This window comes from Geotrypetes seraphini, chromosome 8 (genome assembly GCF_902459505.1).
Source record: "Geotrypetes seraphini chromosome 8, aGeoSer1.1, whole genome shotgun sequence".
NCBI classification, from domain to species: Eukaryota; Metazoa; Chordata; class Amphibia; order Gymnophiona; family Dermophiidae; genus Geotrypetes; species Geotrypetes seraphini.
Window position 1 is genome coordinate 26,128,245 of NC_047091.1, and position 24,910 is coordinate 26,153,154.

Below are 24,910 nucleotides of genomic sequence, written 5' to 3' on the forward strand. Positions count from 1 at the left end.
ATCCATTTATGAAAGCTGCTGGAAGTCCAAGTGGTTATTTTTAGGAAAATTACCTATTTGGACTTTTTGATCATTAGGCCATCCAACTTTTTGGACCATTTTCAGATACAAAAATGTCCATGTGAGGGACCAGCATCTTAATGGACTGGCCATGTAGACAGGGCAGTGAGACACCGTAGGGAGGGCATGGTTGTGAACTTCACATAAAGGGTGCCACATACATATTTCACCAGAACCCCTAAATCCTACAGTAGCCACCCCCCCCCTATAGCCCTTATGGCTGGCTGCATATGTCAACTATATGGCAGTACAGTAGGTTTTGGGTATGTTCTGGTGAACTCGCACTTTCTACCGAGTGACTTATGGGACTTACTACTCCTTTCTAGGTGTAGTTCTACTAGGTTTTCCTATAGAGGGTGCTGCTGGTCTGGAGTCAGAGATGGACTTTTGTATTCTGACCTTTGTGGGGTGTGAGGGGGTCTTTACTTCTGCAGGGGTTATGTGGTCCCTTTGGTTACCTTTACCCAACAGGTCTAACTCAAAACATGTAAGTTTTGACCAGGATGTCTAACAAAACATTGGATTATCCCAGCATCTGAGTCTAAGATTGCCCAGAACACTCCACAATGCTTCTTAGTCTTACTGGATGCCAGAATGTTGGTTTTGGAAATTAACATAAGGACGTCCAGGTGCCACCTTTGGTAGGATTTTGGGCGTCTGAATGTTTTGATTATGAGCCTAAGAGGCTCCTACAGTGCACAACAGGGCAAGGAAAGTGCACCTATGTGCATGAAGTCTAAAGCAGGCCCAGAGCTATTTTATCCAAAAGCAGATGTCATGTTCTTGTTTGCAACCTAGGCAACTTCCATGCAACCGAAATGATGTTGAAAGCGGCTAAAAGGGAAAAATCCTTTCAGTAAAAGCTGGCCTTTCCCTCCAGTGCATGCATGCATGGGTGCTTCGAATGGGGGGAGGGGTCTCGCTGAGCTGACCCCAATCCAGCATCCCTCTCCCTGCGTCCCACCCGTCAACTTGCCTTTTCCGGTGCCCCACCCCTCTGACGCAACTTCCTGTCTCGAGAAGGGCGGATCGCGGTCCAGGGAGGGAAGTTGTGTCAGAGGGGGCGGGGCGCCGGAGAAGGAGATCGGCGGGGCCGGTAGCGGGCCACCTCAGGCATGACGGTAGGATGGGATGGGAGGATGGATGGATGGCGGACGGAGGGGGAGAGAAGGCAGACCGGGGGGGGGGGGATGAGGACAAAACTGGAGACGAATCTGGATGAAAACAAGGTGCACTCAAATGCCAGAGGCTTACTCCCTGGGTGATGGGATGAGGAGGCTGTGAACATGGTCTTTACTGCATGAGGATGGGGATGAGGAGGAAGACACATGGGGTGCATAAAGTGATGGGGTGCAGATATGGACTCTACTGCATGAGGATGGGGATCATGAGGAAGACATATGAGGTGCATAGAGTGATGGGGTGCAGACACGGACTCTACTGCATAGGATGGGAACCAGCAGGAAGACTCATGGGGTGCATAGAATGGGGGTGTAGTCAGGGGCTCTACTGCATAATGATGGGGACCATGAGGAAGACTCATGGGGTGCATAGAATGGGGGTGCAGACATGGACTCCACTGCATGAGGATGGGGACCAGGAGGAAGACTCATGGGGTGCATAGAATGGGGGTGTAGTCAGGTGCTGTACTGCATGAGCATGGGGACCTGGAGGAAGACTCATGGGGTGCATAGAGTGATGGGGTGTAGACATGGACTCTACTGCATGAGGATGGGGACCAGGAGGAAGACTCATGGGGTGCATAGAGTGATGGGGTGCAGACATGGACTCTACTGCATGACGATGGGGACCAGGAGGAAGACTCATGGGGTGCATAGAGTGATGGGGTGTAGACATGGACTCTACTGCATGAGGATGGGGATGAGGAGGAAGACACATGGGGTGCAGACATGGACTCTACTGCATGATGATGGGGACCAGGAGGAAGACTCATGGGGTGCATAGAATGGGGGTGCAGACATGGACTTTACTGTATGAAGATGGGGACCAGGAGGAAGACTCATGGTGTGCATAGAATGGGGTTATAGTCAGGGGCTCTACTGCATGATGATGGGGACCAGGATTAGGACATGGACTCTACTGCATGAGGATGGGGCCAGAAGGAGGACACATGGGGTGCAGACATGGACTCTACTTCATGAGGATAGGGATCAGGAGGAAGTCTCATGGGGTGCATAGAATGGGGGTGTAGTCAGGTGCTCTACTGCATGATGATGGGGACCAGGAGGAGGACACATGGGGTGCAGACATGGAATCTACTGCATGAGCATGGGGACCTGGAGGAAGACTCATGGGGTGTAGACATGGACTCTAATGCATGAGGATGGGGATGAGGAGGAAGACTCATGGGGTGCATCGAGTGATGGGGTGTAGACATGGACTCTACTGCATGAGGATGGGGATGAGGAGGAAGACAAATGGGGTGCAGACATGGACTCTACTGCATGATGATGGTGATCAGGAGGAAGACACATGGGGTGCAGACATGGACTCTACTGCATGAGGATGGGGACCAGGAGGAAGACACATGGGGTGCTGACATGGACTCTACTGCATGAGGATGGGGACCAGGAGGAAGACTCATGGGGTGCATAGAATGGGGGTGCAGACATGGACTTTACTGCATGAAGATGGGGACCAGGAGGAAGACTCATGGGGTGCATAGAATGGGGTTATAGTCAGGGGCTCTACTGCATGATGATGGGGACCAGGAGGAGGACACATGGGATGCAGACATGGACTCTACTGCATGAGAATGGGGCCAGAAGGTCACATGTGGTTCAGACATGGACTCTACTGCATGAGAATGGGGATCAGGAGGAAGACTCATGGGGTGCATAGAGGGATGGGGTGTAGACATGGACTCTACTGCATGAGGATGGGGACCAGGAGGAAGACTCATGGGGTTATAGTCAGGGGCTCTACTGCATGATGATGGGGACCAGGAGGAGGACACATGGGATGCAGACATGGACTCTACTGCATGAGAATGGGGCCAGAGGTCACATGTGGTTCAGACATGGACTCTACTGCATGAGGATGGGGATCAGGAGGAGGACACATGGGGTGCAGACATGGACTCTACTGCATGAGAATGGGGATCAGGAGGAAGACTCATGGGGTGCATAGAGGGATGGGGTGTAGACATAGACTCTACTGCATGAGGATGGGGACCAGGAGGAAGACTCATGGGGTGCATAGAATGGGGGTGCAGACATGGACTCTACTGCATGAGGATGGGGACCAGGAGGAGGCCACATGGGGTTTAGACATGGACTCTACTGCATGAGGATGGGGACCAGGAGGAAGACTCATGAGGTGCATAGAGTGATGGGGTGTAGGCATTGACTCTACTGCATGAGGGTGGGGACCAAGAGGAAGACTCATGGGGTGCATAGAGTGATAGGGTGTAGACATGGACTCTACTGCATGAGGATGGGGACCAGGAGGAAGACTCATGTGGTGCATAGAACGGGGGTGCAGACATGGACTCTACTGCATGAGGATGGGGACCAGGAGGACGCCACATGGGGTTTAGACATGGACTCTACTGCATGTGGATGGGGACCAGGAGGAAGACTCATGGGGTGCATAGAGTGATGGGGTGTAGACATGGACTCTACTGCATGAGGATGGGGACCAGGAGGAAGTCCCATGGGGTGCATAGAGTGATGGGGTGTAGACATGGACTCTACTGCATGATGATGGGGACCAGGAGGAAGACTCATTGGGTGCATAGAATGGGGGTATAGTCAGGGGCTCTACTGCATGAAGATGGGGACCAGGAGGAAGTCCCATGGGGTGCATAGAGTGATGGGGTGTAGACATGGACTCTACTGCATGATGATGGGGACCAGGAGGAAGACTCATGGGGTGCATAGAAGGCATCAGAGTGGTTGGTGCAGATACTTGGGATTCAGGGGCCTGTTATGAGTGTGATTGGGGGATTTCCTAATCAATCCCTGAGCTGCCGTTGTGGAGAAGTAGTAGCTGACGGTGAAAGGAGCGAGGAGTGCAGCATAATGGCGGGGGCTGGTTGCTGTCATGGCACGCCCCGCCCCTGCCTCTTCCAACTGGTTGCAATGTCCAGGAAAGAAACCCTAGCTTTGGCGCGAGGGGGTTTGTGGGGTGCCAATCAGTGCAGAGATGCCATAACTGGGCGGCGCCTTTAGGATGCGGCAAGCGGAAGTTGTGAGAGGAGCGCAAGGGAATGAATGCTCAGCAGGCGGGGCGCTGCTTACCCCGGATGTGGAGGGGAGGTGTAGCGGCTTGCAAATGTGAGAAAGCAGCTGCTTCCTCCCCCCCCAATGCCACACCTGTGCACTGGCCATTTGGCATGTTCTGTGCCCTCCAAGCAGGTACCTGGGGCAATGGGGGTCAGCACACAAATGCCTAAAATCCTCACTTAACAGGCTCTTACTTCTCCCCCAGACCAAATATTCAATTCCAGTATTCTGTGCACTTCTTTGCATCTGGGTAACAGCCAATATCTTCTTTACCAGTTGATTTAAATTAGCAGTGCGTAGTGTGCCCAGGTCTATGCCTGTCTTTGTTCATAAGGCAGCCATAGCAGCACAAACTACAGAGCCCTTGTAATCCTCTGAGAAATATTCAATGTAATTCACCTTGGCCTCGGCTAAGTGCAAAATAGAAAAAAAAATGCAATTCTAAACGTTTTGTTATTTCTTTTGCAGACTTGCTTTGAGCTGGCCAGGAATGGATATTTCTTCGTATCATTCCCATCTCCTGCAGCAGCTGAATGAGCAGCGCAGACAGGACTTATTCTGTGATTGCAATATCATAGTTGAAGGAAAGATCTTTAAAGCCCATCGAAATGTCCTGTTTGCCAGTAGTGGCTACTTCAAAATGTTGCTCTCTCAAAGCTCAAGAGAAGCTGTTCAGTTAACAACAGCAACCTTTGAAGTCTTTGCCCCAGATACTTTCAAAGTCATCCTAGATTTTGTATATTCAGGCAAATTATCACTAACTGGGCAAAATGTAATCGAAGTCATGTCAGCTGCCAGCTACCTGCAGATGACTGATGTGATTAGTGTCTGTAAGGCATTTATTAAGTCTTCATTGGACATTAGTGAAAAGGAGAAGGATCGTTTCTTTAGTCTTTCTGACAAAGAGGTGAGCAGTAATGGTGCTGATCGCTCATGCTTGTATGGGGCAGGGTGGGGAGCAGAAAGCAGTCCTCCACATTCTCACCTGGCTTCTGATGTAGGAGCATGCATGGTGGGTGGAAGTTCCTGGAATGATTATAATTATTACCAACCTACCCAAAAGAACAACCTACAGCAAGGAGCCAAACGAGATCAAGGACAGGACTGCATTAAAAAACGTGTTAGGCATGGGGATCTGTCCGAGGCCTCCGATATCCCCAATTATAAACCACGGAAGAGCGGGGATGGCAGCGGGGATGCAAGAGCATCGGATCCGAAAAAACATTTCCCTCAGTCTGAGGAGCAAGTGCAGCTAGACCCAGATGCTGAGTATCAGTATGGTCTTGGAACAGAAAGAATACCAAGAGGTTGGACAATGAATCAGCAACAGCTCGAATCACGTGGAGCTGTCTTCAAGTGCAAGACTTCCACAGCTGACGAACTGTATGCAACGATGCCTACAATTTTAGGTGTCGTGGGTGGTTGGAGCGAAGGTAAGAGAGGGTGCTGTGACCATGCCCTATTTTCTCAAGGTATTCTTTGAAAAGTTTAGTGACTGAATTTCCAAAAAGAAACTTAAAATGAACATAGAAATCCCAATTCCTTTAGGTTTAGTTGATGTAGTTCAGTTATTACCGTAATTCAGTAAGTTCAGGTATAACTGTTGAATCAAGAGTAGCCTTCCTTGCTAATACTCATTTTAAGTAGATTTATAATAGGTCATCCTTTGCAAAGTGAACAAAAAAAAGATGACTATATTGTAATGTCCTCTAAAGAATAGTTAGAGTCTTCACTGTGGGCCACCCTGTACTCTATTGTTCCATTTGATGTAATGTTGATAACCAGCAGGAAAACATTAAAACCAATTTAATTAACTCTTCCTTAGCATCCATCCAGACTAGCCTAGACAAATGGGTTATGCACTTCTACCAGCAGGGGGAGACTGAGAACCATAGACTAAAGTACAGACTTCTGGTGGAACTTATAAAATAACTCCTAAGTTAGCCCTTCCTAACGGCCTCTTTTACAAAGCCGTGCGGCAACAACCCTGAAGCCCTTTAAATCTCTATGGGCTTCGAGGCCATTAGCGCGGCTTTGTAAAAGAGGCCGTAAGTCAGTATTTTTCAATCTCCCAGCAGATAGTAGAGGTGTGAACCTGTGTAGACTCAACTGGTCTGTTAACTTGGGGGTGCCTGGTCTGAAAAATTATAGTAATCAGAAGTGAATTGTTTCTTTGCTTCTTCTCTCCCAGGGCTCCTGTTTGGCTGCTGTGGCCTATGAGGGGTCAACTTGGCACCCTAGGGGTATCAAACCCCCTTCTCTCTGTCTCCTGGTTCCCTAAGAGGTTTCCTTTGTGCCTCAGCTCTAATGTTGCTAGGAACCTTGGGATCCTGGGAGATGTGCCTTCTTTTTGTTTGGTACGACAAAAAAAAAATCTTCACAAAGTAAGCAAGTCAGTAAAGCCAAAGAAGAGCCTGCTTTTGGCAGTACTTGACAGTCTCCTTTGCTTTGTTGGCTAAGATTTGGTTCTTTGCGGATGATACCAAAATCCTCCGATGATATGAATTACATAAGGAAGGACCTAGTGAAGCTTGAAAAATGGTCTGAAATTTGGCAGCTAAGATTTAATGCTAAGAAATGCAAGGGAATGGTACAGTTTAGGGCAGTGTCTCTCAAACCTTTTTAGATCTGGCACACTAAATGGAACAAATGTTTTTGTGACACATTATAAGTGAAATTATAAAATTGCAAAACCAACAAAAAATTTAATTTGAGAAACACATGAATAAAAAGTCCTATGGGTGTATTGTCCTTGTAAAAGAATCCATTTGATGACCTGACACCTATAGGACTTTTTATTCATGTGTTTCTACATGTACCGTATATACTCAAATATATGATGAGATTTTTAGGCCAAAAAAATGGCCCAAAAATGGGGGTCTCATCTTATATTCGGGTTTATAGAAATAAAGGATTGTTTATCTCAAGGTTGATGTGTTCTATCCCATTTCCCACTTGTCTGGCCAGTAGGAAAAAGGAGGTATTGATGCCCCTGTACTCTGGTGAGACTTCATTTAGAATATTGTGTGCAATTCGGGAGACCACCTTCAAAAAGATATAAACCGGATGGAGTTGGTTGAGAGGAAGGCTACTAAAATGCTCACTGGCCTTCATCAAAAGGCATATGGAGACAGACTTAAAGATCTCAATAGGTATAGAGACGTTTAAATATCTACATTGCATAAATGCGCATGAGGCAAGTCTCATTTGAAAGGAAGCTCCGGAGTGAGATGCCATAGTTAAGAGGTGATAGGCTCAGGAGTAGTCTAAGGAAATACATTTTTATAGACAGGGTGGTAGATGCGTGGAATAGTCTCCCGGTAGAGGTGATTGAGACAAAGACTGTATCTGAATTCAAGAAAACATAGGACAGGCACATGGAATCTCTTAGGGAGAAGAGGAGATAATGGATACTACTACTATGAATTATTTCTAGAGCGCTATCAGATGCATGCAGCGCTGTACAGAGTCACAATAAAGGCAGTCCCTGCTCGAAAGAGCTTGCAATCAAGACAGACAAACAGGATGTCATAGATACAGTTAAAGGGAATGGTTAATCAGCTGGCTGGGTTGGAGGGCAGAGGAGTAGGGTTAAGGATTGAAGGCTACATCAAAAAGGTGGGTTTTCAGTCTGCTTTTAAACAAGGGAAGGGGCTTGGTGGACAAACTCAGGTAATTTATTCCAGGCATAGGGGGCAGCTAGATGAAAGGAACGAAGTCTGGAATTGGCAGTGGAGGAGAAGGGTAGAGCTAAGAGTGGCTGATCTGAGGAACGGAGTTCTCTGGGAGGTGTATAAGGAGAGAGGAGAGACATTGAGGATGCTGTGGATGAACAGATTGGATGGTCCAACTGGCCTTTATCTGCCATCATGGTTCTATGAGTACAGTGTTCGTTCTCTTTTGTTTTTTTATCGGCACATTCTCTACCTTTCCTTCTTCATGGCACCATGAGCTCTGAGATCCCAGAAGGACGTGCACACAAGCACCTTGATGCTAGATACCTGCAAGCATTGCTAGGATCACGCAGCTGCTGGTCCCACGACAGAGTCCCCTTCCAGTGCCAAGCCTAAACTCAGAGCAGAGCAGATGAGTGCAGCTAGCACAAGTGCTTCTAGAACAACAGTAGGAAACACAGCCATCTTCAGCCCCCACGTTTAAAGGCAGCTTGTTTACCTACAGGTTCTGAGGGGCCAGTAGAGCTAGGGGATTCTATCGGGTTCTCCCCAAAGTTTGTGCTCACTAGGTACATGGCTTTCTGCCTTTTATAGTCTAGTGAGCCTGATGTTTCAGGGTCTGGCAGGGATTGCCCCCTTCTTCCAAGAAGCAGAAGCTTACCTGGGGAAAAGAAGAAGAGGACTTTGGGAAAAAGATTTCCTCTGAAGAGGAGCAGTTTTTGTTAGATGATGACCACGCTTCTACAGACTTGGGGTGTGCAGAGCCTTGGGCAGAGGGTTTTTCCCCATGGAGGACTCCTCAGAGAGCTCCATGAGTTGATTGTGCAGGTCTCATTGGTGCTAAGGTTTGGGGGTTCCTGTATCAAATGCTCCTACTCAAAAGGTGCACTTTCTGGTTAAAGAAATTCAGAAGGTGGATCAGTCCTTTTCTATGCATCAAGATATTTGGGGTGTTATTCAGACTCGGTGGAATTCTTCAGATGTTCCAAGCTCCACCCCATCCCAGAGCAGGATGACGACTTTCTACACCCATCTATAGTGGGTGTGGTTGTTTCTGCTGTGGCCCTGAAGGACCCTCAGGACAGAATAGAGTCTTTTCTTAACATAGCTTTGATGTTTCCACTCTTGGGTTTAAGCTACCATTTGTGGGGATTTGGTAGTTTGTATGTATTTTCTCTGGGCAGAGAATGTGCCTGACAGGCCAACAGATAATTTTTCTCTTGTGGAGCCAGAAGAGGCTAAGATTGATATGGGTAACTCCTTTTTACTGATGCCTTGTATGATTTGTTATGGGCCTCAGCCAAGTCCATGGCACTCAGCTTTGTGGCCAGAAGGTCATTGTGGCTTTGTGGTTAGTCTGCGGATGGTTTCTAAGTCAAAGCTCAGTATTTACTGGCAAACTGTTGTTTGGGGATGAATTGAACGAGTTGGTGAAGAGTCTTGATGAATCCAAGGTGCCTTGGTTGTCTGAGGATCGCCCTAAAGGTCTAGATCTGGGCACAGCAGCTAGAGGGCATTTTTGTTGTTTTAGGCCAGGAAGGGTTGACTGTGGCCAAGAAGTCGTTATTTCTAGAGGTTGCAAATCCTTTCGATGAGGTCATGCAGGGGCAGGGACTTCGGTCTGATCAGGAATGTGGTACCCAATTAAGATTTTTGAAGCCCAGTCTCCAGCTTTTGAACTGGTACAGATATGGAGATCCAAAAACAGGTGGTGAGAGAGGAAAGGGGGCACTAGATAGTAAGAGTTGTATGAAACTGTGCATGGAGCTTGGTGGCGATTACACATTTAGTTGCAGCCAGGCACATGCGTTTGAGGCACATTTGCCATCGGCGACCTTAGCTATTTTGGAGGCCCAGCAAACAGGCTTTAGGGTTCAAGGAAAAGGGTGCTCTCAGTCCCACTCACATAGAAGTCACTATCGTACACCAAAATGGTTGAAGTTTCCCACAAGACCACCAAATGTGAAAAAAAGATTCCCTTGTCCTGTAAACAGCGCCATCATACATCTGTGACAATATCGGGAAACATGGCTTTAATTTTTTCAGAGCTATAGTACCAACAGGTAAGAACCTTATCTGCATTTTCTTTCAATAAAACACAAATGGAAGGTTTTTGAACCTCTCGAAAAATCCTCTTTCATTCATTATGAGACAGCTCATACGCCAAGTCATCTTCCCACAGAGACAAAAAATTCTATTTTGCTGAAAAATCTTTATAAAACAGATATGACCTTTTAATTTCCACAATGTTCTGTATCATCAAGGTCCTCCTTAAGCTTCCTATCCATCTAAGCCAGAGAGTGGTAGAAATCTGGAATGCTCTTCTAGAGGCTGTTATAGGGGAAAGCACCCTCCAGAAATTCAAGACAAGGTTAGAAAAGTTCCTGCTGAACCAGGCTAGACTCAAATAGGGCACTGGTCTTTGACCTAAGAGCCGCCACGTGAGCGGTCTGACCCAGTAGCAGCATTCTTATGTTTTTATGATACTGAGGAAGGAGAAATTAGACCTTTCCTGTTAATTTGCTTTTGTTTATCCCTAAAGACTGGCCTTGAACTCGCCTTTTTCTATTGCGTCTCTTATCGGTGGTTGGCTCTGCTGTGGAATGCCTTTGGGGTACTGCTTTTTTGATGGAAGCATTTTTCGTTTTGTGAACATAATAATGAGGAGAAAAGGTTGTTTGATTTATTTATTTGCATTTCAAAAATAAATTTACAAGAATCCACTTGTTGCAGAAATACAGAGCATAACACATTGAAAAATAATATGATTTACAAAGAAAAAAACATTCCAATATGAAGCAAACAATCAAAGGAAAATTACTTATTTGTTCATTTGTATAGCCTGTCCTCCCCAGAAGCTCAGTTACAATTAAAAAAAAAAAAAAAAAAATAGGTACTTGGAAGTTCCCTAACTGTCCCAAAGGCTCACAATCTAGCTAAAGTACCTGAGAAAACAATTATTAATAATAATAATAACTTTATTTTGTATACCGCCATACCCAGGGAGTTCTAGGCGGTTCACATCTGTTAGTCAAATATACAAACAATGAAGTCATTGAAGTTAACAGGTTAGGAATGTACAATGAGAAGGAGTAGGTAGAGATTCCAGATCATTGATGGTTGGGGAGAGAGAAGTAAAAAAAAAAAAAGGTGTAATTAAGGGTTCTGTCTGTGGAATAAGTGTGTTTTGAGTTGTTTTCTGTAGGGGGGGCATCGAGCACTATTTGGGTTAGCCATGGGTTCAGTTTGGCCGCCTGGAAGGAGAAGGTTTTGTCAAGGAACCTTTTGAAATGACACAATTTTAGAGAGGGGAAGGCGAATAGATGAATTCTGCGGGAGTTCTTATTGTTGCAATTTAAATTGAAGTGTGGGTTGAGGTAACTTGGAGAATTGCCTAGACGCAATGGGTCTCTGGGAAGAGTTTGGACCTGGTTCCAAGGCTTTTTAACTAAACGATCTTATCAAGTGATCTATGATGGGAACTACTCTAACTCTTGGAAAAGCCCTTCGGGAGTTCCTCAGGGTTCCCCTCTATTTCCCACCTTGTTTAACATCTATACCTCTTCCTTAGGTCACCTACTACAAAAACTAAACCTAACATATTACATATACGCAGATGACATCTCTATTCTAATTCCAGTGACCAATGCCACCTTAAATCACATCTCTCATATCATGACTGAAATTGAACAATGGACTATAAATTTTAAACTGAAACTGAATTCAGAAAAGATGAAAATCTTCTTGGCAAGCCCAAAGGACAAAATCACTACAACAACAATACATCTAAACCAGGGATCTCAAAGTCCCTCCTTGAGGGCCACAATCCAGTCGGGTTTTCAGGATTTCCCCAATGAATATGCATGAGATCTATGTGCATGCACTGCTTTCAATGCATATTCATTGGGGAAATCCTGAAAACCCGACTGGATTGCGGCCCTCAAGGAGAGACTTTGAGATCACTGATCTAAACGGTCACGACCACCCAATATCTAAAACAATAAAAATACTAGGAGTCACCTTAGATACCCACTTGACCTTGATTGAACACACAAATTCGGTGACTAAAAAGTGCTTCTCTATACTTTGGAAACTAAAAACCATAAAAAATATTTTGATCCGTTATCTTTCAGACTACTGGTACAGTCATTGATTCTATCCACCTTGGACCACTGCAACATCATTTATGTGGGTATACCTAAAAAAACCGTGAGAAAATTAAGAATAGTTCAAAACACTGCCATCCGCTTAATATTCGGACTAAAGAAAAGTGACCACATTAGTCCCTTCTACAGACTGCTGCACTGGTTGCCAATTGAGGCACGAATCCTATTCAAATTCTCTTGCTTCTGCTATAAAATGGTGTGGGGAATGGCCCCCAACTATTTGCTACCTCACTTCGAATTTTACTCCCCAACAAGGACAACCAGAAATCACAGCCTCTTTGCCTACCCGAAAATCGCAGGTTGCAGATACCGAACCTTTCTGGATAGAACATTCAAGTTTCAAGTTGGTAGGCAGCAAACTTGGCTAGGCTACTTCATTGATGGCGCCAGGTTGACTACGGCGCCTTTCGGAAAGAAATAAAGACCACTCTATTCAATAAATTCATTTCCTAGCCAGACTTCCTCCCCCCTTTTCAAAGTCACCACTCATCATACTGAATCCACTTTTCCTCATTAACGGCATCCTGTAATCACTGACTGTTCAATGACTTCTTCACAATTTGTATCCAGCTATTCGCTGGCTTTTCAACCATTTCAATGTAACATGTCAAAATTATATTGTAACCTATGTATATCTTTCCGCTTGCCAATTTGCACCATGTAATCACTGACTGCCCAGTGACCTCTTCTTTATCTGTACGCTGTAATTCGCTGACTGTACAGCTAATCTTCACTGTGAACCGCCTAGAAGTCGCAAGATTATGGCGGTATAGAAAAAATAAAGTTATTATTATATACCAAATTCTGTTTGTAACAGAAGCATGCGAACTTGAATAGGACTCTGGATTCAAATGATAACCAGTGCAATTTATGGTAGAAGGGGGTGACATGTTCCCATTTGTTCAAGTCGAATATAAGGCGGACGGCGGTGTTCTGAATCAATTTTAGTCTCCTAATGGTTTTCTTTGTGGAGCCTAAGTAAATGATGTTGCAGTAGTCCAGGATGCTGAGAATGGAGGATTGTACTAATAGGCAAAATGAGGTGTCGTCGAAGTATTTTTTTATGGTGCGGAGTTTCCAGAGCACCGAGATGCTTTTCCTAACTGTAAGATCTGTGTGTTTCTCCAGGGTTAGATGTTTGTCTAAAGTAACTCCCAGTACTTTTAAGGTTTGTTCAAGGGGGAAATCCGATCCATTCACTTGTATTGTGGTGTCTTTGATTTTGTCGTTGGGGGTAGCAAGGAAGAATTTAGTTTTGTCAGAGTTTAATTTTAATCCAGCAGTCTCAAACATGCGGACCACATGTGGCTCTCCAGGTTTCATTTGCGGCCCGCAGTCTGGAGGCATCATTCTCTTCCTTTTGGAGCAGCAGCCGGCTCGTTCGTTCAAAGCCGCGGGTTGGCGGCTCCTTGCGCTATCCACTCCTGCATCGGAAGCCTCTCTGATGTCACAACATCAGAGAGGCTTCAGACACAGACACGGATCTCGCAAGGAGCCGCCACCCGCGGCTTTGAACGAACGAGCCGGCCAGACACGCTGCTGCTCCAGTGGCGTACCAAGGGGGGGAGCGGTCCATTGTTCTCCCTAGAGTGCGGCTCATCTAGAGTAGTGGTGCCGAACCTGCTTCCCTTCCCTTCACACTGCTGCCATCGGGGATCAGGCCGGCACCGTGTTCTTTGATCTCCCTGCTTCTCTTCCCTGCGGGGCCGACCAAATCTCACGGCCCGACGTCAATTCTGACGTCGAGAGGACGTTCTGGCTAGCCAATCGCTGCCTGGCTACCCGGAATGTCCTTTCCGACGTTAGAATTGATGTCGGGCCGCGAGAGTTGGTCGGCCCGGTGCAGAAGAGAAGCAGGGAGATCTCTGCCTGTTCCCGATAGCGGCAGCGGCAGCAGCCTATTCCGCGGCGGTGGTGGCATGGGGGAGGGCAGGAAGGAAGAAAGAAAGAAAGAAGGTGGGGTGGGGACAGGGAACCAGAAAAAAAAGCAAAAAATGGGGCATGGAGGAAGGAAGAAAGAAGGAGGGGAGACGGAACCAGAAACAAAGCAAAAAATGGGACACGGAATCAGAGAAAGACAGACAGAGAAAGAAAGAAAAAGTTGGGGGAGGGAATGAGGTCTGGAGGAGAGGAAGCATAAAGGAGGCTGAAAGAAGGGAAGAAGTATTGGATGCACAGTCAGAAGAATAAAGTGCAACCAGAGACTGATGAAATTACCAAACAAAGGTAGGAAAATGATTTTATTTTCAATTTAGTGATTGAAATGTGCCAGTTTTGAGAAAGAAAAGATATTGAACTTTAAATGTGAATGCTGCAGAAAAAAATAGAGTACTTGGAGGGCCGCAGAAAAAATAGTTAATGTCTTATTAAAGAAATGACAATTTTGCATGAGGTAAAACTCTTTATAGTTTATATATCTTTCCTTTTAACTGTTAAAGGAAAGTTTTATAAACTATAAAGAGTTTTACCTCATGCAAAATTGTCATTTCTTTAATAAGACAACTATTTTTTCTGCGGCCCTCCAAGTACCTACAAATCCAAAATGTGGCCCCGGAAAGGGTTTGAGTTTGAGACCACTGTTTTAATCTATAGGATAACATCCAGAGTTCTATCTGATTGAGTAAGCTTGATAGAGAGTTAAGCAACTCTGGTGTGAAACTGGTTAGTGGGATGACTATTGTAATGTCATCTGCGTAGATGAAGAATTTGAGCTTGAAACTTGCAGGAGGTTTCCCAAGGAAACGAGATAGACGTTAAATAGGGTGGGGGACAGGGGGGAGCCCTGTGGAACCCCACAAGAGTTGTCCCAGCTATAGGAGAAATAGTCGTTCTTAAATACCCTGTATGATCTATTTCCCAGGAACCCGTGGAACCAGTTGAGAACCTGGCCTGAGATGCCGATGTATGCCAGGCAGTCCAGGAGGATAGTGTGGTCTACCAGGTCGAATGCACTACTCAGGTCGAGCTTCAAGACCAGGGCGCTAGAGCCCTGGCTAAGGAGTGAGTGCAGGTGATCGAGTAGAGAGGCTATAATAGTTTCGGTGCTGTGGTCTGAATGAAAGCCCGATTGGTTGTCATTTAAGATATTGAATTTTTCCAGATATGTAGAGAGTTCGGCATTTACTACCCCTTCTGCTATTTTGGTGACTAGCGGGATGCTAGCGATAGGTCTGTAATTAGACGGGGAGTTAGAAGGTTCTTTTGTGTTTTTTATAATTGGAGTTATCATGATATGGCCTTGCTCTACTGGGAAATTTCCTGTGGATAGTAAGAAGTTTACCCATGCCAACATGTTGGCTTTGAAGTGGATTGAGGCAGTTTTCATGACATTTGGGGGGCAAGTGTCCAATCTGCAGTAGGAGTTGGTATATTTATTGTAGTATTTGCTAAAAGTTTGCCAGTCTATGGTTGAGAAATGGTTCCAATTTAGGTCAGTTCTGGCCCCTAGGTCAGATTTGGATAAGTCGGTATCAAGGAGAATTGGGAAGTACCCGTGGGGATTGGCCGGGGCAGTTATCGATGATCTTAGTTTTTCTATCTTGGAATTAAAGAAATCTGCTAAGGTGTTAGCAGTTAATGTAGATTCTTCATGGGTGTCAGTGAGTGTCTCGAGGTTGTAGAGGTCGTTGACCAGTTTAAAAAGGTTTTTACTGTTAATTGAAACGTTTCCAATTTTTTGGCCATAGAAATTTTTGCGTTTATCCTTGGTGAGGTTTTTGTAGTTTTTTAAATTTTGATCTCCAAGCAACTCTGTGCTCTTGAGTTCCAGATTTAATCCATAGTCTTTCTGATTTTCTTAAGTCCCTCTTTACCAATAGCAGCTCAGAATCAAACCATCCCTCTAGATTTACAGTTCTTATTCTGCGGGTTTTAATGGGGGCTATTTCGTTTAGAATGTTTGTGCTGTCTTTAATCCAGGAGGTCATAAGTTGATCTGTTTCTTCGTTTTGTTTTGCGATAATCTCATAGTGGGACCAGAATTCTACCGGGCCGATCTTACCTCTAGTAGTGTGAGTTTTATTATTTCTTGTTTTGTTGTTTTTTTGTTGGTAGTCTATAGTAAAATTACATAGTCTGTGATCAGACCATAGGGAGTCTGTCCAGTTATCTTGTTTCCAATAGAATTTGGGGTTGGTTGGTTCTTTGGAGGAGAATGTCACCAGGTCTAACTGATGACCTCTTTGATGGATTTTGACTGGAGGAGGTTTGAAGAAGCCTAGTTGGGAGATAAGTAACCAGAAATCTGATATTTCTGATTGGTCTATTTGCTCTAGGTGAATGTTGATATCCCCACATAATAAGTTGTATGGACTTGCTAATGAGTTAGTTAGTAAAAATTCAGTAAAGTCCTCTTTAGCTAGGTTCCATTTTTTTTGGTGGGACATAAAACAAAGTACGGTAGTTGTTAGAGAGGCAATTAGAGACTTTGAAGTTAGTGAGATTGATAATATTTCTAAGTTGGGGGAAGATTTGGTGTTAAGTACGGCGCAATTTAGGTAGTCCAGTGGCGTACCAAGGGGGGGGCGGGAGGGGCGGTCCGCCCCGGGTGCCAGCCCTGAGGGGGTGCTCCCTGCCTTGCCGTTCATTCCCCCCCCACCTCCGAAGGACCGCTCGCCCCACTGACCTTCCTGCACCACCTGTGAAGCAGCCCGCAACAGGATCGCGACGTCAGCGTCCGATCCCTGAGCTGCTTGGGCGCTGCTTCCTGCGCCGCGGTCCCGCCCCTCCTCTGATGTCAGAGGAGGGGCGGGACCGCGGCGCAGGAAGCAGTGCCTAAGCAGCGCAGGGATCACTGATGTCGCGATTCTGCTGCGGCTGCTTCATAGGTGGTGCAGGAAGGTCAGTGGGGCGAGCGGTCCTTCGGGGTTGGTGGGGGGGGGATTGAACGGCAAGGTCGAGAGCATAGGTAGTGCTGCTTCATAGGTGGTGTGGGGAGGCCAGGGGGGCGAGCGGGCAGGCAGGCAGACTTTCAAGGGGGGACAGGCCTTCAAGGGGGGGGGACAGGCAGGCCTTCAAGGGGGGGGATAGGCCTTTGGGGGGGTGTGCAGACCTTCAAGGGGGAGGAACAGGCCTTCAAGGGGGGGCAGGCAGGCCTTCAAGGGGGCAGGCAGGCCTTCAAGGGGGGAACAGTTCTACAAGGGGGTGGGACAGGCCTTCAAGGGGGGGACAGGCCTTCGGGGGGGGTGCAGGACTTCGGGGGGAGTGTTTTATAAAGTTTATAGCATAGCTGGCCTACCCAGTGAGGTGTTCCTAGTGGTGGTGGTGGCAGCGTGTCAATGTGTTGAGAGGAAGAGGTGGTCTGGGAAATTCTGCTGAGCAAACTCCGGGCCCATTTCCACCCCCCAGTTAGTCCACTCCACTCAACTGGTTCACACACTGAGTGGGTCTTTGGGTGCTGTTTTGGGATCTCTTCCAGTGGTTTATCAGTATCTCCTTCTGGTCTAAGGAAGGAAACTTTGTTATCCTTAGCATTGACCTACAGAATATGTTTGTAACAGCGCTGCTTGTGTGGCATTAGGCTATGTAGTGATCGAAAGAAAAAAACAGACCTTTGCACATTTTTGCACTATATGGTGGGTGTATGAGGAGATTCACATTTCCTGCACAGCTAAGTCCATGTGAAGTTACCTTGTGCTGTATTTGACATCTAGCAAGGTCTCTGTTTGAAAGGAAAGATCTAAACTTAAAAATGAAGTGGCCAGAAGTTATGGTAAAAAGCAGATAGTGTTGCTGATTTTAAGAAAGGTTTGGACAAATTCCTGGAGGAAAAGTCCATAATCTGTTATTAAGACATGGGGGAAGTGTCTGCTTGCCCTGGATCGGTAGCATGGAATGTTGCTACTCTTTGGGTTTTGACCAGGTATTAGTATCCTGGATTGGCTACCATGAGAATGGGCTGCTGGGCATGATGGACCATTGGTCTGACCCAGTTAGGCTATTCTTATGTTATGTTCTCATTGTAGGGGCCTTTGTTTTCACTTCTTATTTTAATGTATTTTTTTTCTGGGAACTTATCAGTGTTTTTTATAATGGGAACAAAAATGGAAGAGAATTAATGTGTGTGGGATGAGGGGGTAACTAATTTCTTCAGCTAAATAATTCAATCCACTTCAAACAGACATAGGAGAACTCACGCACCATTCACACACCCTCCAACCAAAAACGTCAAAAGAAAAAAACTGTTCGACAACCTCCTAGCCATTCGAGCTGCAGCACTCGACCCCCAACTCTACAACCAATTGACATTGACCACAGACTGCAAAACCTTCAAAAAGAAATAAAAACCCTTCTATTCAAAAAACACATAAAACCGAACTAACACAATCAGAACTGTCCCAAGCATCACCTGCAACTACTCCATATGTACTTCTGATGTCATGACAATTCAGACATAATTTATGTTATGTTATGTTTGGAATATAAGAAAATTTTCACTGCCTGTTTCTATTCTGACCATTTATTCCGTTTCATGGTCATTACAAAAAATATTTTTTTACATGGGGGTGTGTCAAAAAATGATGGGCCCCGGGTGCCACATACCCTAGGTACGCCACTGAGGTAGTCTCTAAAGATTATAGCTAATCCTCCTCCCCTTCCCCAGGTTCTGGCTAGGGATAGAATCTTGAAGCCTGGGGGAAGACAGTCTTTGATAATAATATCGTTATCTGGTAGCAGCCAGGTTTCTGTGAGTAGAACAAAGTCGGGGTTAGTTTCATTAAGCCAATCTTTGATCAGTATGGATTTATTCCTCATCGATCTAATGTTTAGGTAGAAACCTTGTAGGTTCTGGAAGTTAGCATGATCAGTTGGAAAGTAATGGGAGTAGGCTAGTTTTTTTAGTGATCGTTGTTTATTAGTGCGGGGCTTGGTTGATCTGTGGGGGGGTGGTGGAGATGGGATAGGGAGTGGACCAGCCTCTGGGTAGTCGTATGGTATATGGGGTGTGAATGTTGGGAATTTGGTCTTTGCCGTGCGGTATAAGGAGTAGTGAACTGGGATTGGTTGTGCAGATTCTGATGCTGATTAGGTAGAGTAGGAGCAGTAATGCGCAATGGTGAGAGTTTGGCAGGGCTATGGCGCCGAGCTCTTAGGGAAGGTTGGGAGATGAGGAAGATATAATAATTAGAACTTAAATCATATTAAAAATTAACACATTTTCCACCATCTCTGCCTTCGACCCCCCCAAGAGATAAGATAAGGAGATCTATTTATCAAATTAAACTTTTTAAAGGAAAAGGCTTAATGTGAATCAGACTGGCTTATTTACTTTTCCAGCCCTATTTCATACTTTCATTCATTTTTTCATGTGGAGAAAAGGTTGTTAAGTGATGTTCACGACTCTCTTGGCAGAATGCATATAAGGAACCTGGAAGCTTTGTCCAGTACAGCTCTTTTTTGGTGGCAGGGCTCCGTCCCTGTTCTCGTCATCTGCTTTCTTGGCAGTGTAGCATTGGCACTTTGAAGCTATGGGAAAGAACGCTAGGAGTGAATTATTAATTTTTCATCCGTTTGTTCATACTGACTTGGAAGGGATGGCGCACAGTGCATAACTCATCTGTCTAGGCCTGAGGAAGGGTTAATGAGATTGCTTTCCTGCTGTAAAATGTGGTTTCCTTGAAATTGTCTCGTTTTGTGCAGATGATGTGCCACGGATGAGATTCAAATGTCCATTCTGTACCCATATGGTGAAGCGGAAGGCAGACCTTAAGCGTCACCTGCGCTGCCACACAGGTGAACGGCCTTACCCATGCGAAGCATGTGGGAAACGATTCACCAGACTGGAGCACCTGCGCAGTCACTTCCGAACGGTGCGTATTTTTGAATTAAATCCAGGCAGTTGAAATGGTTTCTGGTTCTGAAATTCTGTTCATTACTGCACTTCACAGCTGTGTCCGAGAAGTCTCAGAGCAGACAAAAACATAAAAGGATATCCAGAGACAAAATAAATTTAACTTTTACAGGCACGTGAAGGGCACTTTATAACAGCCCCCACACTCATGCGCCGTTTGTACATATAAAGGTAGAGAACATCGGCACTTAGGCGCTATTTAAAGAACCACAGCTAATGGCTGTACAGCAGTGGTAGTAAGAGTTGGATGAAACCGTGCATGGAGGCCAAAGGTCATCTCTAACCACACCTACTTTGACCTTAGATGCCTTACGATACCACGCCAATTAAAACAAGTGGCAGCAGGGTGCCTCCCACTGCCTAACTTACGGCGCCATTTCCAAATCAGGCCCTTAAGTGTCTGTAAAAGTCATACCTGCATCAGAAAACATTACTGTCTTAAAACTGATATCACAGCATGTGCATTTAAATGAAAATACGTGAAACAGTGAGACAGATAACTCAGAAATAAAATGTTAACACTTGCTGATTTGGAGGTGAATATTAATAGGGACCATAAATCAGTTGATTACAGAGTATTGGTGAAGTCTGTATTGTATTTATCCTGCTCACCTTTTTTAAAATTACATTTGCTTTCATTTTCTCCTTGTAAAACAGAATAACCTTCTTAAATCACCCAGGCTATCTGATTGTATTTTGAATGTTTATCCTTTTATTTTTATGCAGATCCATCAAGCTGGCAAGCCTGTTTGTCGGAAGTGCAAGCGTCACGTGACCGAGCTGACGGGGCAGGTGGTGCAGGAGGGAACACGGCGCTATAGGCTGTGCAATGAATGTCTTGCTGAAGCTGGGGTGGACACTATTCCTATTGAGGAAGAAGAGGAGGAAGAGGATGATGGGCCACCCCTTGTGTTTTCACCAGAGCCAGACGAAGAAAAGGATTCCAGATGGCATTTTGGCGATGAGCATAAATCTGATGTAGAGATGGTGGAGGACGGGTCGTCAGATTTGATCATCCAACAAGTTGATGACAGTGAAGATGACATAGAAGAAAAGGAAATAAAACCAACTGTTAGCTAGATGTAGACAGACTGGAAGCTGATTCACCTGTAAACTGGATATTTCATTGAAGACTTTTTAATCCCCTTCACAGCCAAGAGTGCACAAGAAAATGTCCAATTTATCACAAGAGCAATAAAAGAAAACTTAATAGCCAACCTGCAAAATCTGTAAAAGAACTAAATCATATAGTCAACATGATAGGGGAAAAACCCCCACAGTCCATACGACAGCCCATGAAATGTATAAAAGAGATGACACACAACTGCTTGACAAAGCTAGGCTGCCCCCAGCTACCGACTTCAACCAACCAGGTCAAGAATACAAAATCCCACCAAAAGTAAAAAGTCAAATCATGGAAATAACAGGGCCTCAAGTTGAGACAAAATAGGTCTCCTCCTTCCTGTGGTCAAAATTAAGACGTTTCAGGGGTTTCTTGCATATTCTGGTTTAATCAAGGCTTAAAATGAGAGGTTGTTACCAGCCAGATGAATGTGTCTTTAGCTGACCACTGCAGAGTTGAGGGGCTGTAAAGTAGAAAGCTGTATCTGGTGCAGACCAGATGAGCCTTGTGCAGCACTAGAGAAAGAGCTTAGTGATCTTACAGCGGGATACCAAGACACAAAGACAGAAGCTTAAGCTTCATCATGTCCCCAATAGGAAGTTAGTGTAAATTCTTTAACCACAAGAAGGCATTTTGTGTTAGCTGTGACCGATTATCAGCTTAAGAAGTCTCATGTAGGGTTAAGACTTAAGACCTGTGTAAGGGGATATTAGATCTTATCTGCTAATTTTCTTTTGTTGAGTCCCTCCTCACCAGTCCAGATGCTCCCCTACGAGTGGATGGAGACAGAACACTGGTTTGATGAAATCACCTTATATAGGGCTCTATGCAGTCCACAGACAGCACATTTCTTCATGAAAACTATGATAGGCGATTAATCAAATTTTTAATAAACTTGAAAACAAGAGGGCAAAGAATAGCTAACAATCAAGCCATGGCTTGGCTAAACTAATCTCAGCAATTCAAAGCCGAAGCCCAATGGGAACAACTGACCCCAGTTCTAAAGTAGGTTGCCACCTCTGCAATCCATACAGTTCCTGTGTAGGTCCTGGACTGGTTCAAAGAGATCCGAAGAAAGAAAATTAGCAGGTAAACTGAATGTCTTCTTCCTTTGTAACCCTCCAGATCAGTTCAAACACACGAGAAGGATCCGAGCGGTATCTACATAGGGAGGAATTTGGACACACCTGCATCCAACAGACATTGTCTGTAGAGTTGCACAAAGGAATGCAAGTATAAGCAGATGGCCACCCTACAAATCTCCATCGGAACCAAGCTGTAGGCTCCATTTGTCCTTGAAGAGTGTAAGCTGAAGCAACAGCCCTTTTAATCCGCCTCACCTTTTCTTTGTCCGCCAAACAAAATGGAAAGATGATCCAATTTCCTAGACTCCTCAGTTCACGTAACAACACTGGAAGAGAGACTGGTTAACATGAAAAAGGGGAACTGGAGGCAGCACCACTTTTTCTTTGTAATCATAGGGAAGAGTTACCTTCAATCTAAGGCCTACAACTCCAAGATCTGCCAGGCTAATCATATCTCCAGGGGCACTGCTAGATGTTAGTGATGGTGGGGAGTGGGAGAGCCTCAGCTGCTTCATGCCCTTTAAGAACTGCCCAATGTCCAGGAAAGATACAAAGGATGCCCCTGTACTAATCCTCTGTAATATACAAAGGTTGCCATCTGCATGTGGAGAGAGTTCAGGGCCAGACCTTAATCTAGCCATCCTGAAGTGAAGAACAAAATGCTCCTGACATTATTACACCTCAAAAATTCTTCACACATGAAAGAATAAATTGACCAGTTCCTGTAATGCAAATGTGTCAGTGTTACTCAACTGGAATCTTTCCTCTCAAGATCCACGCCATAAGACAGAATGGGGACAAATCTAGATCGGATCCTGGAGTAGCAGGCCTTCCACTTTTGGGAATGATAGGGGCTTGTCTGTTTTTAGCCTCATGAGATCCCCATATCACAGCCTCCTTGGCCAATCTGTAGCTACAACAATGACTAGCCCTGGGTGTCTCTCCACATCCAATAGGCAATTCCTCGACTAAGGCTGTAGCAAGGCATCTATTCTTGCTGACTGGGTCTTCCTTCTCTGACTGACACCTTGGCGCTTTCACCAGTTGCTAGTAGGTCCACTGTGTGGACCACCAGGCACTGAAAAATAGAATTGAAGGCTGTGTCCACCAGCCTTCACTCCTCATGAACCAGCATGTGCCTGCTCAGAATGCTTGGACATTATCCACTCCGGCCATATGAACTGCTGACAAGTTTGCCGGGTGCCTGTAGTGGGTAAGACTCCTGCCACTACTAGTGCATTACAGACATTGACTGAATATACCTGTGATGTTATGGATACATGTCATCAAGTCTGAAGTACCCAGTACTTCATAATACAGAGACCTTTGTTGGAAACAGGATACTGGGCTCGATGAACCTTCGGTCTGTCCCAGTAGAGCAATTCTTATGTTCTTTAAAGACATTTTGTATGCCCATAATGTAAGACTATGAACTATGTAAGGCTCTTGGACATGTTGGTCCAGGACTGTTTGAAGCTACAATTCAGAGAAAGCTCCAATAATTCCATCAAATGTTAATCTCAAGTCTCTTCAGAACCCAGAGTTCCAAGAAAAGCATCAGGAGAGGCATTATTGTAGTTTTGCAAACCATAACATAGAAGACACAATTATCTAGCATGATGTTGTCAAAACATCGGTGACGGTGCTGTTATCAGAATAGTATAAAAGGCATCAACTCAGCCCAAAATCAAACATCTTTTGACCTGATGTCATCTTATCTATCACAACCACAACTGGCTTTTCTTTTGCTGACAAGACTTGGTCTTCATTGGAATATGTCATACATTGTCTGCAGCCCAGCTGTTGCCCCGAGGGCAGACTTGTCTTATCATGAAGATTGGAAGTCAAGCTTTGTCTTGGATAACAGACATATGGCCTAATTTGGGGGTCCTTTTACTAAGGTGTACTGGCCATTTTAGCAAAAGCTAATGTGTCCATTATAGTCTATGGATGCATTTACTGCATGCTAATACAGCTAGCGCGCCTTAGTGAAAGGACCTCTTTGTGCCATAGTGTTTGTTCTAGGTAAGACCCAATGAATTCAGTACAGCATTTTAAAGAACAGATATTTTACTTTTATTCTAACATGTTACTGTCTCTGTCTTTATTCATTTGTTTGCACATTACTGTTGTCAATAAATTTATCTATTATTTTTATAAGCTATGTGTTTTGTATGGTAGTCCAAATGTAATGTTAGGAGACTGAACTCAGCTTATTTCATTATGAGATGTGATGAAATCATAACATCCAGAGTGCATAGTATAACTTCTTACTTGCATGTCTGCTGTCACATTTTCAGACAAAATCCTCGTTCTGAACTGTTGCAGGAACTTAGCTCTCGTCTCCAGGTGGTTGATACGCCAGTTCACTTCCTCTGCCAATCACTGAACTTGTGACACAGGGTCAAAGTTTGTCCCCATCCTGTTCGCACAAGCTCAGTCTGATCCCATCCGCACAAAGCTCATACTTATGATGATTTTATATTTAAATCATCTTATTAAAGTATAAAAAGAAACAATATTATGTAGAACTGTCATTTTATAAATCATAAATATAGAACAAGGATCAACAAAACCCATTTCTCCTCATAAATATCCCCTCTATTATAATCGTGGAAACTAAATGCTACATAGAAAATTCACACACACAGAACACAAATGCCAAATAGGTAACAGCTGGCCAAAATCCCAAGATATCTTCACTTA

At 44.9% G+C, this 24,910-nt stretch overlaps 1 protein-coding gene across 2 annotated transcripts; it reads left to right on the forward strand.

Moving 5' to 3' along the window:
- The first annotated feature begins 1,085 nt into the window (after positions 1-1,085).
- Positions 1,086-23,983, forward strand: ZBTB8A (zinc finger and BTB domain containing 8A). Of its 2 annotated transcripts, none has more exons than XM_033953579.1 (4): positions 1,086-1,181; positions 4,776-5,740; positions 19,786-19,955; positions 20,723-23,983. In XM_033953579.1, the coding sequence occupies exons 2-4, from the start codon at positions 4,798-4,800 to the stop codon at positions 21,074-21,076; spliced, it is 1,467 nt and encodes a 488-aa protein (XP_033809470.1). In that variant the 5' UTR covers positions 1,086-1,181; positions 4,776-4,797; the 3' UTR covers positions 21,077-23,983. The 2 variants fall into 2 exon arrangements, with proteins under 2 accessions (XP_033809470.1, XP_033809471.1); XM_033953580.1 differs by lacking the exon at positions 1,086-1,181 and adding an exon at positions 4,194-4,439.
- The last annotated feature ends 927 nt before the right edge of the window (positions 23,984-24,910 follow it).